The sequence below is a fragment of the Paralichthys olivaceus genome, chromosome 6, assembly GCF_024713975.1.
Source record: "Paralichthys olivaceus isolate ysfri-2021 chromosome 6, ASM2471397v2, whole genome shotgun sequence".
Taxonomy (NCBI): domain Eukaryota; kingdom Metazoa; phylum Chordata; class Actinopteri; order Pleuronectiformes; family Paralichthyidae; genus Paralichthys; species Paralichthys olivaceus.
In genome coordinates this window covers 7,279,928-7,297,764 of record NC_091098.1, presented here as the reverse complement: position 1 = coordinate 7,297,764, position 17,837 = coordinate 7,279,928, and the positions used below count along the sequence as shown (strand labels likewise).

At 38.3% G+C, this 17,837-nt stretch overlaps 1 protein-coding gene and 1 non-coding gene across 2 annotated transcripts in view; one reads left to right on the top strand and one right to left on the bottom strand.

Annotated features, from left to right (window-relative positions):
* The window catches only part of calcrl2 (calcitonin receptor-like 2), a 28,703-nt gene extending 12,589 nt beyond the window's left edge, over nt 1-16,114 (top strand). Inside the window, exons 2-13 of the mRNA XM_020089532.2 lie at nt 1,089-1,146; nt 2,599-2,770; nt 5,887-5,994; nt 6,950-7,062; nt 7,757-7,848; nt 8,159-8,288; nt 8,511-8,664; nt 10,179-10,239; nt 10,610-10,676; nt 10,944-11,162; nt 11,620-11,661; nt 12,464-16,114. Of these exons, the coding sequence (XP_019945091.2) occupies nt 1,089-1,146; nt 2,599-2,770; nt 5,887-5,994; nt 6,950-7,062; nt 7,757-7,848; nt 8,159-8,288; nt 8,511-8,664; nt 10,179-10,239; nt 10,610-10,676; nt 10,944-11,162; nt 11,620-11,661; nt 12,464-12,742 (1,495 nt within the window). The 3' untranslated portion in view covers nt 12,743-16,114. The remainder of the gene's footprint in view (nt 1-1,088; nt 1,147-2,598; nt 2,771-5,886; nt 5,995-6,949; nt 7,063-7,756; nt 7,849-8,158; nt 8,289-8,510; nt 8,665-10,178; nt 10,240-10,609; nt 10,677-10,943; nt 11,163-11,619; nt 11,662-12,463) is intronic.
* Nucleotides 16,115-16,289: 175 nt separating this feature from the next.
* trnaq-uug (transfer RNA glutamine (anticodon UUG)) lies at nt 16,290-16,361 on the bottom strand. Its single transcript has one exon. It is a non-coding gene; the product is annotated as a tRNA-Gln (tRNA).
* Nucleotides 16,362-17,837: the final 1,476 nt, after the last annotated feature.

Below are 17,837 nucleotides of genomic sequence, written 5' to 3'. Positions count from 1 at the left end.
TCTCTTCACAGTTGGACTATATCAATCAGTGTATCAGCACTTAAATAATTTAAACCCATTATATCAATTCTTTTGTATCATTAAAAAATTGAAAAATGCATAATTGTGTCATTGGATGGTTTTACAGTAAGTTTCATTATGTACAGTGATTAGTAACAATTAATATTTCTGCATTTTATTAACACCTGAAATGACTAATTGTGAATGACAGAAAATCACCTTTTTGTCATTCATTATTCAGTCATACATTATACACACATTGATACAAAAGTACTGATATGTTCTCAATGTTTCTTATTAAATACTAAACAAAGTAGTGCTAAGTACAATTCATATGTTAATAGTAATAACCTTTGCAAATGATCAGAACATTTTTATTTTCATTTGCATTTACATCACAATGAAAAAACTCACCTGTAGGTGTTATGTTATGTTATGTATGCTATGATTTAGGTTTGTTACGTTATGCTGGCCATGAGGTCCAATCATTGAAATACCTTCTTACCCTTTTCCTTCCTCATCGATAAAGTCAGTCGTTTTTTTCCACTAAAGGGAAAATCTTTGTTTCATGTGTTAATTTTTTGTATTAATATTACAATTATTATTTATTGAATCTCTTTCACTGTCACGTTTTTGTCCCCCTGTCATTATGTATTTCTCTCAGCCTTGTTTGGCTCATTGCAGAGGAAACACTAAAGGGAACTTGCTGCCCTTTTACCCAAAAACAATAATAAACACACATCTGTTTCTGTGACCCTGACTGGACAGTGTAGAGGAACGACTGCTGAAGCATGAACTTCCTGTCCTGATAGATGAGAAAAGACACATAGTGTAAATAAACGCACACAGGCATCCTTACAAAAACCATGCAGTCACACACGCACAGTGAATCCACATTGCAACTGTACATGACACTATACACAGGATACTTTGGTGACCACGTGCTGTTACAGTTGAGAGCTGTTTATTATGCCTCATGTTACCAGATCCCTCTTCTAGAGAGGCAGTCACAGTAATGGCACATGATTGCCCAGCAAAGTAAAGTAAAAACGTCCTAATGCAGTGTTCTTGTTCCTTTCCCCTTTCAGAGACATGTGGAGGACTCTAACTCTTTCACTTCTAGTTGTGCTGGTGCTGGGCACAGAGGTGAGTACATCTGTGTGTGTCTGATTATGCTTTTCACACATTAAGCAGAGAACATATTATCTAATATAAGGCAATCGAAGACTAAGTCAAAAACCTCGGGTATGGTTGGACTGTGTATGGTCATGTGCCAATTAACATTAATGATCAGTGTTGTGCCAGATCACACTTAACAAGAACAAGTTCAGAGTTCAGTTCATACGGATGAAAATGTACTAGTTCATGTTCATAGTTCACAGTTCCTAAATTAAACTAGTTCACATTTATTTGTTCCATCGTTTTGTTGGGATGGTTGTGATTTAGATGACAAACTTCCGGCCATGTATTTAGTTATTAATCAAAGGTGTCAGATGATGAATCTGTATCTCTCCGTCACTTTAACACTGAGTCTTGCTATTCACGTCACGTAATGTACTGAGCACAACATGTTGACGAGTCATTTTTCATGACGTATGCACTCTGGAGCGAATCAAACAAAAAACTAAGTTAGTTCCCGTACTGATCAGGTTCTGATAACTGATGAGTGTTTATTAGTTAAAGTGAGAGTAGGTCAGAGTGGAGGAGGAAACTGAAACTCCAGCTCGGTACAAACCAGCAGCTTCTGCTCTGATCATGAAGCAGCTGATCATTGAGCAGATGTGACCAAAGAAACTTTGTGTTTTCACTGTTTGTTTCCACTGTTACTCAACAAAGTCCCTTACCCTATGTCTGAGGAGTACCATGCGTCTCCACGTCCGTCCACTGTACAAAAATAAAGCTAAGATATCCTGGTTACGGGTACTGCCATCTGCTGGTGATGTTTGGAGTCTGTGCAGTAGTAATTGTATAGGGAGCCATGGTATTGAAGTCCCACCAACACACACGCTCCACCAATCAATGTCAATAATGCAATTTTACCTCTTTTTTATAGCATCAAATAATTAATTAAAATCAAACTTACCAGAATAATTACTCAGATTAATGTGATGAGAACAAGTTAAAAAGACAGAAGTCTTGTCATAGCAAAACATTTATTTGAAGTGTACTTTTTAGTTTTTAGTTTGGTCCATATCCCATCCACTAACATGGAGGAGGCAGACTTTACTGCAGTTAGCTACTAGGGGGCGATCAAGATGTTGCTTGCATCTTTTTTGGCCTGAAGCTTCTGTCTTTCACTCAAAATTCCCCAAAATTGAACTCCACAAGAAGCCACACTGCAGATTTGCTTTGCTACGCCTAGCAAATGTTTTTTCTGCCCCTCGCTCGTACAGATTGGAGGTGAACATGAAGCAAAGGTTCGCCACTGCTACATTTGCATATGTGTGACCGTGACCTACACACAAATGATGAGTAGGAATGATGTTGACATTTGCTTCCCATTTGGTGTGAACACAGCATAGCAAGAAATAACAATTAATCAAAAGATACTTTTCCAATTGTAATATTACCCATTGTCTGTATTTGTTTCATACCCAGGTGTCCCAGTGTGAGGATGTTGAGTCTGTGGCAGCTGTTGAAACAGGGGTGCCAATACAGCAGGAGAATTCCAGCAGTTCCACAGTTCTTGGAAAGTCCCAACACCAGATCCTGGCTGCTCAGTTTGAGTGTTACCTGAAGATCATCTATGAGCCACCAAGAAACAAAACAGGTGCCGAGATTTTAGTCATTTTTCCGTTTGTTCACGATTCAGTTTCACAGATGTCTCTTGAACAGTATCATGATATTTTGTTGAAGGCGGATTTTGGATAACTGTTAATCACAATTTGTGGCTGGGTTGCAGTGCTGAGGCCCTTTAAATGCCATCAACCAGGGTATCATTTATATCTTTTCTTTTTTGTTAGAAAACGTTGTGTTCATCCTACCTGGTTCATCTGCAATTAAGTTTTTAGTCAATGTTTTTCATAAAATGAAATTAACTGGACATGTGTGTTTTTTGTCAACTATCAGGTCAAAGGCCTGTTGAGAAAGTCATACAATTTTCAAAAAACTTTTCAAAACAAAAGCTCACTTTTTCAGCTAAATATAAAATCTTTATTAAAATTGATTGTATCACATGTCCAAATCACACCGAATTTGATTCTGCAATTCCCACTGCCATTAACACTACACATGCCAAGTGTGAAGCTAGATGAACAGTTTGCAAGATATGTGTTTCACATACAGACAGAAAGACATTTGTGGAATTAGTAGGTGGAACGCAGTTGATTATTGTTTCAACATTCCATAGAGCTTGTAAAAATACTTCCAGTGGAGTTAAAAAATGTGTTTACAGCTATAAGAGCTATAAATCAGGTCACTGAACCAGACAAAATGAAAGTATCAAATATCTTTAAAGGTCCAGTATGTAGGACTGAGGGGGATGTATTTGTAGAAAAATAATACAATAACCATAATGATGTTCTCACTACTGTATAATCACCTGAAACTGAGACTCATTGTTTTCTGTGTGGTTACATGTATACTATCTTGATTATGCTTTTCTCTTCAATAGGTTAGCTTCATGAGAGGAGGTCTTTTAATAGTAATATTCCTGTGCTATTGATTTAACACCAGGTATTTGTTTGGCAAAAGGGCCATCACTTTCTGTTGCCTCAAGATTACAATGCAACCACAATGCACCTGACCACAGCCATGGGTGCTCAGATGGCATAATAGGCATGGATAGGAAAGAAGACTAGCATTGGGCATGGAGTGGCTTGGCACCAGGTGTAAGATAGGACTCCAAACTAATTTAAAAATAAATAAAATAAATATTTTGAAATAGCGCATATGAAAATAACATTTTCATAGCATGCAGATTTAGTATGAATTAGTGGTTGCGAAGTATATTAACACATTCCAGTATGTGCACACACTAAGAGAGAGAGAGAGGAGAGAGAGTGAAAGAGAGGAGAGGGAAGTGAGTGTGAAAGAAAGGAAACTCGCCCTTTGTCTCTCCCACAGTGCCTCTCTCCCGCTCAGTACTTCACTGTCTTTGAAATGTTATTTTGTGCTCCATTTCCCAACATGCCGCCATGCAACCTGGTAAGGCCAGGTTTCCGTCTATTGTTGACCTTGTGTGTACAGGCTAGCTGAGGTAAGACACATAGTTTATGCAAGTGTAACACCATTTATATTGAATAGATAATTTATGAGTCAGGCAGTTTATTAAAAATTGAAAAGGTTCCCTATCTTTACGATTCTCTGATGACATATGACAGAACTGACTCTTCAGCATTGATGTGTTGAGTGATAATACATGTCAGTAAACTTAAGTCTTGGCTTGTATATTATTTTAAAATCCAAATCTATGGATGGTTTATGCATCCCGAGTATGGTCATCTTTAATTAAAGAGAGTTGAGGATGAACCTATCATTTCTGGTTTCTCACTTCAGACATCTCAGCGTTTCTCATTTAAGGTCAAATGCTGCCCTGTGTCTTGTAATTATAGCATATATGTTAGAGCTGATGTGCTCATTTAATAAGGCATCATTATTGATTTCATATTCTATGTATTATTTTGGCTGTTTTAAACATGCAGTGACTGAAATGTCTTTTCCTCCTATATGATGCCTTTTCTGCTTCAATTGTTTTAAATAGAAAAACTTTGTAGCTTACAGAGATACTATAGCTTCTGCTCTGAACAGACGAACAGCACCATCTACAGAAATCTCAACTAAAAACGCAAAACAGGAGTAGGTGCCTCATATGGATGGACATTCTGAAATTAAAGGGTTAGACAGTATTACCCTTTTGCATTCCTTTATTTTGACCCTTCCACCTGTTTGGGATTTCAATTGAGAGAGTGGTTTTATATTAAAATACAAGAGTGAAAAAAAAGGACAAAAATCCCCCCTTTTAAGAGGGGGTAAGTAAAACACGTAAACCTCAGAGAGAGCCGCATGTGACGGATCCCTCTCCCAGGATGGACAGAAGTGCAATAGATGCAGTGAAACGACAATGTCTAACATGAATGGAGAGGTGAATCAATTTTCAAAGTGTTATATATATATGAAAATGTCCAGAGAGAAGATGAAGAGAGCCTTAATGAGATGGCATATTGTATATCTAAGCAATCTAGTTGTAATCATAATCCACAATCATCTGGCTCCTGCTGGAGCAATGCTCCAGTGGGGGGATTTGGCACGATGAGCTCTTCAATGAATCATGATGCCATATTATTAAGGGCTTTGTAGGTTAGGAGGAGAATTTTAAATTTGAATCTAATTTTAACAGGAAGTCAGTGTAGTGAAGCTAATACAGGAGAAATGTGATCTCTTTTCCTGGTGCTAGTCAGGCACGTGCTGCAGAATTTTGGAAAAGCTGCATTTTGTAAAGACTTACTGGTAGAGACGGATAATCAGAAATTACAATATTCAAGTCCTGACGCAATGAAGGAATGGGCAATTTTTTTCTGCTTCTTTTTGAAATAGGATTTGCCTGATTTTTGCAATGTTACACAAGTAAAAAAAGACAGTCCTTGAAATTAGTTTTAAATGTTTCTGTCAATGTCAAAGGACAAATCCGGATAAAAGGTAATTCCCAGTGGCTGTTTCCCTGGAAACAAGGGTAGCTATATCATTATATCTGCACTCATAGCAAGAAGCATTTCATTAAAGGTTTCATTTTAAAAGCCAAGAAAGAACTGTAAAACTTCATAATTAGAAATTCTTGTTTGTGCTATAACAGTATAACTCTCAGTGTAACAGGCACAATCTGTACATCTGTCATGTCGAGTGTCAAGCTCTGCGAGTTCAACATCACGTCTGCACTGTTCTCCGTAGGTGCTTACTGTAACCGTACGTGGGATGGCTGGCTGTGCTGGGGGGATTCAGAACCTGGGCCCAAGATGCAGATGTGTCCTGAATACTTTCAAGATTTTGACCCAGCTGGTGAGGCCTCAAGACACATGCATGCATGCCTTCACACATGCAAACACATGTACAGTCCAGCGGTGAAGTGTCCAGATAATGATCTTTTGGCTTTGAGCTTCATCATGTTGAGTTTGATATAAAGTACTGAAAATGATTTATAAAAAAAAACTCATTGTCGATGGAGGGGTGGGTGAAGTGTTTGAGTCCTGTAAACACTTCTGGAGTCTCAGGGGTGAACAGTGTTTACAGCCAAATCCAATACTATTGAAGTGAACAGGTCTCCTTCTTTAGATGTAAAAACACCACATGTCTCCATACTGCTCGTCGGGTGTCATCCAAGTGTCCGGAAGCCCCGACATTCATATTTGTCTCCAAATGGCGTCATTTACACTGATTTTTGAAGCTTGAATGTCCTCTGATATCCTCCTCGGAGATGAGTTCATGTTCTCACGGAGACACCGGAAAACTGTACTCACTCTCGCCCAAGGGCACGCACGGGGTGCTCGTTCGCTTCGCTACATCCCATCCTGGACTTTCAGGCTTAAAAACATAGTGTAAATGATGCCGTTTTAAGTCGAATATGAAAGTTGTTGTCTGTTGTTTTATTACCTCTGAAGAAGGGGTCAGTTTGACTGCAATACCGTTTACCCCAAAGACTCCAGAAGTTTTTTATGAACTCAAACCCACCCCTCCATCAGCATAGTGGTGAATTAAAATGTTTGGGTGAACTGTCCTTTCAATGAGCCACCTCTCAGCTTTAACTTGAGTAGATTTACATCAATCTAGAAATAAATAAGTTGCAGTACGTGAAGCACATGATGCTAAAAGCGTTTGGTGTTAAAAGGGGTTAAAAGATTCTTAAAATACATTTTTCATTCTTTCATTCTTAATTTTGGACTTCATCCTCTTGGTTTCTCTTGTCATATTTTGATTGCTTGTAATATAGCATGACTTATATCATTGTGTTCAATAGAGAAGGTTACCAAAGTGTGTAATCCTGATGGCCAGTGGTTCCATCATCCAGTGAGCAACCGAGTCTGGAGTAACTACACTCAGTGTCAGGCCTACACCAAAGACAAACTCAAGGTAAAATACATTAAGTGAATGTACTGTGGACAGGAGTCTTTCATCTACACTAAACCCTATATAGTGTCCTTTTTTGGAGGCATGATTTGAAAATGCAATCTGAAGCGACCATAGGAAATAACACCAAAGGGACTGATGACAGATGTTAGTATCTGATGGTCAGAAATTAAACGAAACATGGATGGACAGCAGAAACTTTGAAATTGATGATAAGAATCCTGCACAATCTAATCTCTCCACCCCTCCTTGATATCTACCTTGATATCAATTCAAAGAAGAGTTCTGATCGTTCTAGTTTAAACTTACTATGAACATTTTCTCTGGTTTTGGGTCCAGTATTGTTTTGCATCCATCCTCTTATCTATAAAAACAGTCATTTAAGGATTTGTTTCACTTTCTGTGTCAGCCCCTGTGCACAAATACCTCAGTAAGAATTGACATTGTAAAGGCTTGTCTGAGCCCCTGGATGTTAATGAATCTCAGTTATTCTCCATGAAACTTGGCCAAGACTGCCATTCAGGAAACACTTTTCCAAGTTTTCCAAAATAGTCTCTTAACACATGTTTCCTTTGCCTCCTTTATACTGTCCAGACACTGTGCAAACACTCAAACACTGTTTTCATGTGCTTTACATCTGGAACTCATACATAATTTATCCATTCTAAAGGAGCCGTGCATTTATTTTTCTCTGCAGTTTGCCATCAGTCTCTACTACATGTCCATGGTGGGTCATGGTTTGTCCATTGTCTCGCTGATTATATGTCTGATCATCTTCTCCTACTTCAAGTGAGTCAAGGGAAAGTTTTATCCTGTCATGTCAGACTAAACACTTTTATAGTCTTTATATTTGGATTTACTCACTTCTTTCTTTCCTGTCTGTTCCTCAGTGTGTTAGATGGTTAAAAAAGTAAAGGTAGTAAAAATAAAGAAGAGTATTTATGGGCTAATACATAGAATGAATATTGATCTTTCTATCATATACATCATATATGACCTAACATATCAAAGTCACCAGTGTTCCCAATAATATGATGATTGAGTTTTATGCAATTAAGTGATTAATGTCTTCTTGTCTGTCTCTCTCTTGATTTTTCAGGAGTCTCAGCTGCCAGAGAATCTCCCTCCACAAGAACATGTTTCTCTCCTTCATCTTGAACTCCATTGTCACCATAATGTGGCTCTCACTCACAGCATCCAATGACCAAACCACAAACACCAGCAACTCCGTGAGACACTGTTTTATATTTCATCTCATTATGTCAATCAATTTAAGTTAACATGCCTAATTTCTACACTTAATTTAGGAGTGTTTTCAGTAGAGATTTGAATCCATGCATAACTCAAACAATTATTTATATTTTTGGTTTGTTTGTCATCTATAGTCTTAATGGATTTGAATGTGCCTCGACTGCATTGCGATACATTTGATTCCCTTTTCTGTCTGTCAGGTGAGCTGTAAGGTTCTGGCTGTGCTCACTCTGTATGCATCTACTTCCAATTACTTCTGGATGCTGTGTCAGGGCATCTACCTCCACACACTCATCATAGTGGCCGTGTTTGTTGGGGAACAGCAGCTCTTCTGGTACTATGTACTGGGTTGGGGTGAGTCCGGAGAATTGGACATTGTAATGCCACCTCCCTCTTCTTGTGGCGTTTCAGTGTGATCTGCTTCCATCTTGTGGTTGTGTTGAGACCAAACATCACAACGGCCTTGATGGGCTGCAGATTGAAATAATATCTGCAGAACACGTCATAGTGCCTGAGGATATGCTGGCAGCTGATTACAATGGTTATTACAATACAATCATCAGGTGGAAGGAAACTGCATTTCACTCGGATAATAATTCTCACAAAATCCTATAATTGCACTTGCAGTACTTTCATAATGTCTTATGAGAATCGAATGGAAAGTTTACTGTGTATTGTCCTCTATGGATAGAGTCTTCAATATTAAAAATAATGTAAAATATGAATGTAGTTATAAATGCACCAAGATATATGAAAGCAGCTACAGTGGTTGCCCATATTTAGTCTTAGAGGTCACTCACTGCATTGAGATCTGTTTCCCAAAGCAATTTTGCATAAACATTTAATCATGAAGGCTAAATGTACTTAAGGCTTTTCATTCTTTTGCATTAGAAACAGGTTCTTTTATGTCTCTCAAAGGCACAATCTTTTTATATCTTTCCGGTATTGTACTTCCTGTAATGAGCCATCCACATTTCTCACATGTCCCGTATAACTCCCTGCTGTTGCTGCTGTTGCTGCTGGTACACATCAGAGAACATTGTGGCTCTCTAGAACAGAAAATGTATTCAGTATATACAATATAATTGCTTGTCTCATGCCCAGAGTAGCAATATGAAGCTATACACAGCTACTAGTAAGTAACTGAAATTTAAAGATGGATGACATGTTTTCACTTCCCTTAAAAATTAAGAAAATTGGTGACGTCATTTGGAGTTTGCTGAGCTAGGGTAAATATGTCCTGACTCCAGCTCTAAATAGATGGTGGACAACATGTCTCCACCTCCTCCCACTGTACAAAAAGAAAGGCTGTCATTCTACGCTAGTGATAGTGAAAATAAATAATTAAAACCAAACTTATTTCAGACATTAACCTGAACTACTAAAATATATAAACCATCTTTGAGAAAAATCTTTTTGACTTTGGTCCCGTCAACTAACATGGAGGAGACAAGGCTTTCGACTTATTCTGCAGCCAGCCAGCAGACAATCCAGATGTTTTTGCTTTACATTAGGAGCTGTCATGTCACCCATCTTTATTTACCACTGACCATTTTAATGTCAGTAGCCATTAGCTAGGCATAGCTCATCTTAGCTTTGCACAAGTCAAATGAGGTTTTTACCTTTCAGAATAAATAAACAAGATCAAATATGTTAATCTGTGATCTTTAGAGCTGATGTGGCTTTTGTTCGGACAGAGTCTGACTAACTGTTCCCTGTCACCACTCTCTTCTGGTTCCTGAAGAGAGATATGAGTGGCATTGATGTTCTTATTTAACTGCTCGCTAGAAAGTCAATTAAACATAGTTAACAAAACAATTATTGAGCCATCTCATATTTCTGTCTGTGTTTCTCTTCTTCATCCTCAGTGTTTCCCATCGTTCCTGCAGCAACATATGCTGTGGCTCGTGGACTCTACTTTAACGACAAGTAAGATGTTGCTACAAAGATAATTATCAGTATGAATGTCAGTAATGCTGCATATGTACTGTACTGAAGCTCAAATCCAGATCATGAATGTATCCTCCTGTAAAATAACTACAGAATAGGGTTTATCCTGCTCCCCTTTCCTTTGACCTTCTTTTACTCTGGTCACTCTCAGGCCGAGAAGGTATTGAGAGATATTGATTTGCCTCATTAAGTGGACTTTCTGTGAGCCCTGTGTTTGCTGAGTCTAGGACTAATGATGACTGATTCAGGCTTTCACTAAACCCCTTGGTCTTTCTCATTAACTGTGCATGACATTACTCACATTCGTGGTGTCAGGAGTTTCAGTTCCTGCTCTGTGTGTTTCTTCCAGGTGTTGGATCAGCTCACACACTCATTTGCTGTACATCATCCATGGGCCCATTCAAGCTGCACTGTTTGTGAGTAATCAATAACATTAGAATGTATGTATGTATATACAGAGTATATTGAATACAATGGAATAGAAGGAATAGAAGTTTTAAGAGAAGGTGTTGTTACAGTGCCACCATCAGGCCAGTTCTTGCAATTCTTTGGAAAATATAAAAAATGTGCCTTCCCTTCAAGATTAATAAAGTCTAATACATCAGAAGTATTAACAGATTTCTGTGTCTTTTTCATTCATCTATCCATCCGACTGCTCACCCACCCACCATCAATTCACCCAGGTGAACTTATTATTTCTCCTGAACATCGTCCGAGTTCTGATCACCAAGCTGAAGGTGACCCACTGTGCTGAGTCCACCACCTACATGAAGGCAGTTCGAGCCACCCTCATCCTCATCCCTCTGCTGGGAGTCCAGTTCATCCTTTTACCCTGGAGGCCAGAGGGACGCATTAGCCGCGCCATCTATGATTTCTTTGTAAATATCTTCAGCAACTTCCAGGTAGAGTCAAGAGTAAACTAAGAGTTTGTACCAAGTGCCGATGTCATAGGGACCCCTTAAAACAAGGATGTATTAAACTAAATCTTACTGTGCAGTAAACAACAGCTAATTTAACTCTGATTGCCTGCAAGATTTTTATCAATTTTGTTTTTCCACAGTTTGTTTTTTGCATGCTTGAAACCCATTTTCATGAACTAACATCAAACTAAAGAGCCCTTTCATCTATTTCCACTAAAGCATGATAGAACCACTCTCTGCTCTTGCATTATAATAAGAAAGTGCCACTTGGTGTCTTGTGTTAGGAAATTAGACATACAGCTGAAAATTTCACAGGAGCTAGAGAGGAAATTAATATTTGCATCCATGGTCCATGTTTGTCAAGGAAACCTGTTGATTTTTTAAATTTGTAGTTAAGCTCACTGACATCTGTTTCTGTATTATCACTTTCACTTTGCAGGGACTCTTGGTGGCAATTATATTCTGTTTCTGCAATAATGAGGTATGTTAGAACTTTCATATTGCATATTTGTAAAGGTAAACTTTGAAACTGTCACGTTCTGAGCTGGAGCCAAATACAGGCACACAAAAAATACAGCAAGTATTTGATCAAAAATGAACAGGCTTACACTGCGGCTGGTTGGTAAGATAACTTGAGTGATATGAAACTGAGACCAAAAAAACAGAAGATGACTCACAGGAGCTGGACTGACGAGACAAGGTAAACACAGAGACAACCCACACAAGGGAGGTGAAACACTTCAGAAGATAAAGGTGCAGATGGCAGAGGGGCAAGAAACAGAACAAAGACAGGAAGTAAAGCAAGACAGATACACAAGGAAAGAAGTTTCACAATAAATTAGGAAACAAAGAGCCCAGAGTACAAACAACTAACCAAACACAGAACACAAATCCAGAAATCCAAACACAAGGAGAAAAAGTTAAACATCTATCATTTAATCCATATAACTGAAAATGTTTTTTAAAAAGGCAGACGCATAAACAGTCTTTCACAAGTTAATAGGCAGAGGGCAGAATCGTGACAAAAAATGTGTTAAAAGAAGAATTAACTAAAATAACATGGATTAAACACTTTCTTTATTGCACCACCTACCTACAGTGTAATCATACAAAGTAGCTGAGTTATACACTACAGAGTCCTGGTGGATTCATTTCCCATTCATCGCTCTTTGTATTTATTGTGTTTTGATTATTTCGTACATTGAGAGTAATGCCAAACCAGAGTCAAAATGCTTGGCCAATAAAGCTGATTCTGATCTTCATTCTGACTCATTGTCTTTCAGGCCCAGGCAGCACTGAAGAGGAAATGGGCTCAGCGGAAGTTTGCCAGGGGCAAAAGTGGCTGGGGAGAAACACCCATCACCAGCAACCACTTTAACTCCCACACCAACTCCTCCATCACAGAGATGAGCCGCGCCACCATCAGCTTGGAACAGCCTGCTGCTGCGACTTCTGGAGAAAATGAAAGCAGCATCTCCCTGTCCAACGGGCAGAAAAAGAATAACACCTGCAACAATGGGGAGGTTGACATCCTCAAAGAGGTGGAGACCACCGACATCTGACCGGAGGTGACAGAGAAAGACAGGTTGCAGGAAACAGAGGTTGCAGGTATATTTTCAAAATAAAGGTTAACTGATTTGGACAGTGTACATAATATCTGAAGAGCACTTAATGTTCACACAAGCACACACACATTTTTACTGCAACTTTTTTAGGACTTGTAAGAACTGAGTAGATAACTGAATTATATCATGGTTAGTGTATAATCACAGCATATGACTATGTTCTGTTGCTGGATTAATGTATTTAAGTTACTTTTGTATGACTTTTTGACATTGGTTCATAATATAATACAATGCAGAAATAAATATTTTCTGCTAAAACAGAGAAACTGAAAACCAGTACAACACATAGAGAGGATACATTGAATTTGCATAAACTCAATTGGCAGAGGCTTTTGTGTGGGATAACACTGAATACGAAATCTGTTCAATAAGACAAAGAGCAAAAAGAGCAGGACATTGGATGCATGATGCAAGTGTGAGTAGGTGTTAGAGGTGTGTAAGGAGAAGAGGTACTTTAGGAATAGACAAGTTGTCAAGAGGTTCTTGAAAGTGGAGAGGGACACTGCAGCTCTCAAAGCATTTAATAGCTCTTACCACAATCAGAGTCTGGACTGTGAGTTGCGTGCAGTAATGGACATGCCAGAAGAAGAAGTGCTAAGTGGAGGTTAATGAGGTGGAGTAACATGCCATCTTTTAGGCAGATTGAAGACCAGACACTGCATCTTGGACCATCTGTAATTGTTTCACTGTGTGTGAAGGCAGACTCAGTACAAGGGCTTGTAGTGGTAAGTAGTTGAGGTAAAGTTTAACCAAGGTCTCAACCAAGAGGAATGAAGGCCTGATTTTTTTTATGGTGTTGTACAGTGGAAAGTGGCATGACCAGGAAAAAGATGCAACATAATCAGAAGAGGATAACTCGTCATCAGTCATGACACCCAGGTCAGTTGACGCTGGTGTTTCTTGTAGATACTGTATGTCTGAGAGTAACATGAGAAGCCTTGTAAGCAAATCACTGGACCCAGGGGGGTGCAGTGTAATGCAGAGAGAGGGGGCCCCAGCACAGAGCCTTGGAGCACCCCTTTGGGATACAGACATTGTCTGTTAAGTTTGACTCAAACAAAGAATGCAATGTTTCCCTGGATGTACATATCAGAGAATACGAATAGCAGGATGTGGTGGTTCGCCTTGAGCTGCCCTTAGGGCCACAGAAAACAGAAGTGTTTCAGTGGTGCAACCGCTCTTAGAGCGTGACTGATTCGGCTCTAGAGGTCACTCTGAGGAAGTAATTCTCAGATCTGTTAAAAAACCACACTTTCAATAGCATCAGATAAGAATTAATCAACAAGGCCAACCAATAGTTCTCAACTTGAGCAGAGGTCAAGGCTTTTAGAGCAGAGGTGTTACTAAAGCCTGCAAACATACAGTTAGAAATCCTCCCAAAGCCAATGAAGCATTTATCATATGTGTGATTGCTGGTACCATGATAGGAGTTATGGCTTAGAGGAGGTTGGTAGTAATGGATTTAAGCAGACATGTGAAGGAATGCAGTGTCGATACTGTGTTTTCAGTAAGTAGTGAATAAAGGAAATTATCTGTTATGTTTATGTGGCAGCTGCTCTGTCTTTAGAGAATTGACTTGTGATTGCATCCATCTTTTGAGCAAAGAAACAGGCAAAATGTATCGACTGAGTAATTGTTAAGTTAGATAATGAAAAAACCACAGCAAGCCTTTGCTAAGTCTAAAATCTATTTACTGATTTATATCTCCGTAATAACAAATACAAATCAGGCCATTCAGTGAGTTGCATATAACTAAATTAGACAGCAGCATTGAGGAATGAGAGAATAAAGTACCCAGCTGAACACAGAGCAGCAGTTTCTCATAGGAAAACAGATATACAATTATACAGTTCATGTCTGGGGTGTAGGTATGGGCTGTAAATAATAATAAAAAAAACAATAATTAAAATTTAAAAAGTACTATGTTAATGAATCTGTTGGGTAAATCAAAGCTTCAAAGGCATAAAATTAAGGTTTTATAACAACCTTTCTCTTACAGTTTTCTTGCAGACCTGAAAACACGTTTTTTTCCACAACTTCACTGCTCTTGTATTTATTGTACTTTGTTTTTTTAAGGCACCAACATTGGACAGAGATGTCATATCATTATTGAATTGTTAAACTAGTTCTTGGCAGTTAAATGTTAAGTTTGGACGCTGAACAGAGGAAAAGTTTTATCTCCTCCTTATCAAGTTCATGATCACTATGTTTGCTTTGACAGATATGAATTATACGATGTTGAAAGGGCTTTTATGCTTTCTGTACACAGCTTACAGATTGTAGCCTAATGTATCAATAACATTTTTGGAAGTACCAAATATGCATGTTAAGTAGTGTGTATTGAATTATAAGCCTGGTCTGCTCCAAACCTATTTACTTTACCTGGAACTAGATCATGTGTTAGACATTCGAGTTATAACGCTAATTTTAAGTGTCAGTAGGCGCTATGGTGTGAAAGACATAAAACATAGAAGTGGTTTATGGAATAATCTATTTTGAGCTGTGGGTGCACTTATTTATAATTTACCACACTTTCATTCATTATTATTGTAATATAACAATACATCTTAATCTATTATGAAGCTTTAATGCGATGAAAATGTAGAGCTACACATTTTGAAATACATTTTGAAACGTTTGGCTGAGGATATATTTCCAGACACAGGACTGTGCCAAATTGGTCTGAGAAACAAGTGGTGTTTTTTCTATTTAACACCACTTTAAACAACATTGGAAGGAGACTTTCAAAGTTTTGTCATGTGTTTATTGTGATGCTGTTCCTATTGCTTTTTTTAGGTTCTATATTATTTTATATTAAGTTGTGGTTATTAAAAATGTTTCAGTTTTAAAGTTTAAAAATAAAATGCATAGATCTAGTTTACTGGGACTTCTAGCATTAAATTAGAAACAGCATTATTATTAATGATCAAAAAGCTAGTTCTGCTGGTGTCTGCAGAATCTTTTTCAATCTTCATTGGATTATTAAGCAAGAGCTAGAATGCATATATTTTGATGTCCTCTATGCACAATCTTGTAGGAACTCAAATGCTCCAGCAGGGTAGTGTGATGGTGGGGAGAAAACAGCTTAGTAGAGGAGAGAAGCATCTTTTTAAAAACTAAACTGGTTCTCACCACATTCTGCACAGAAGCCCAACCCTGTACACGTCTGACAGTAGAGAAACAGTTGTCACGGACATGTTTGCAAATGAATTCAAGAAACATTCCAATGAAATGTCAAAAAAACCTTTAAGAATTGTATTGTATTTAACATTGCTATTTACGTGTGGAAATAAAGTTGTTTGGACCGTGGCATTCAGTGTGAGTTGTATTTCATAGTGACATTATGAAATTATATAAGTGAATTGAATTATACTATTCTACTCTATGTACTTATATGTCATTTGACAGCAGAACATCACCTGTCTACTTCTTATTATCGATGTGTATAGAGTTGTAGTTGACACGTGTGGACGTGAAAAGGACGAGGTCCCACCGAGATTTGAACTCGGATCGCTGGATTCAAAGTCCAGAGTGCTAACCATTACACCATGGGACCGGTTGGTGCTAGTGGGTTCAATTTATGAGCCATATTCTTCATTCTTTCACTTTCTTATTTGGGTTGTAGTTAAACGACGCAGACAATTAATCACAGTCTTAACGTTCGACTAAATGTGTCACGTTGGAGTCGCTTTGCGCTCAGTGGCTTAGAAAAGAAGACCTAATGGTTTCCAGCTAATGTTAAGATACCGAAGAAAACTCGTGCTGAAGCTGCGTAACTCGGTGAATGTTCTCATTCTAACGTTACACGTACACGTCAGTGGAAACAGAAAATGGCCCAAGTATGAATGTACGCAGAGAGATGTCGACCCCTCCCCTCGGCTATACGCCAATAACATTAGCATCAGCATTAGCAACATGGACGACGCATGCTAAAGTATTAAAAAGATCAGGAGTTTAATTTTTTCCACATGCGTTTCTTACTGTGGCTAAATGTGACGCAGATATGGTGTCGTGTTAGTGCAGAGGTTACTGATACAAACTGTCACATGGGGGCAGCAGAGGATCTATCTATCTCTCTCTCTCTCTATCTGTTTGTATGTCTGTCTATCTGTCTGTCTCTCTCTATGTACAACCATCCATCCTGCCATCAATCTATCCATCTCTCTCTCTTTCTCTCTCTTTCACTCTATACATATATATATAGTATCTCTCTCTCTCTCTATCTATCTATCTATCTATCTATCTATCTATCTATCTATCTATCTATCTATCTATCTACCTATCTATACAGTATATGTCCGTCCAGCTGTGTTGTGAAGGTAAACTGAGGTAAATCTATTTCCATTACATCATTGTTTTTTCAATTGAGAAATATTTCCAGAATAAGATCATCTATGTCCTTTATTGATCCTCAAAAAGTGCAATCATCTTTTGTTATTCTAATGATAAGATATGATATGCTTCATTATCCCCGTAGGGAAATTTATCTTGGAGTCAGTGCTGCACAGATAAATGCCTCCACAGTTACAGTAAGAACAACAATCACACAATTACATTAAAACAACAATCTACTGTGTTTATAAGCCTTTGCCAAAATATTATTGCGCAGCTTCAGGATGTTCGAAATGCAGCTGCCAGATTCTAAACTAAATCACGTCAGCATGATCACATCCTGACAATAGCTTCCCTTCATTGGCTGCCTGTTTGAATGGATTTCAAAACACTGTAGCCTGTTTTGAAAGGTGCCATATGAATAAAGTTATTATGGTATTATTATCATCTTTAATTCAATCCAATCCGTGTATATACGTTCACAAATGTTGGTTAGACTAAGTTTGCCACTTCTGCTTTAATTACATCACATCCCTTCTAATAGGATTTATTTTTATGATCATCGAAAATAAATTCAGATTACCACAGTCGACTGTCACTTACAGTCACAGAAGTGACAGAGCTCAGTGGCTCAGCTGCTCTGTCTCTACGGCCCATACTGTAGCACTGGCCCATACAGCTCGATCGGCCCGAGCTGAGG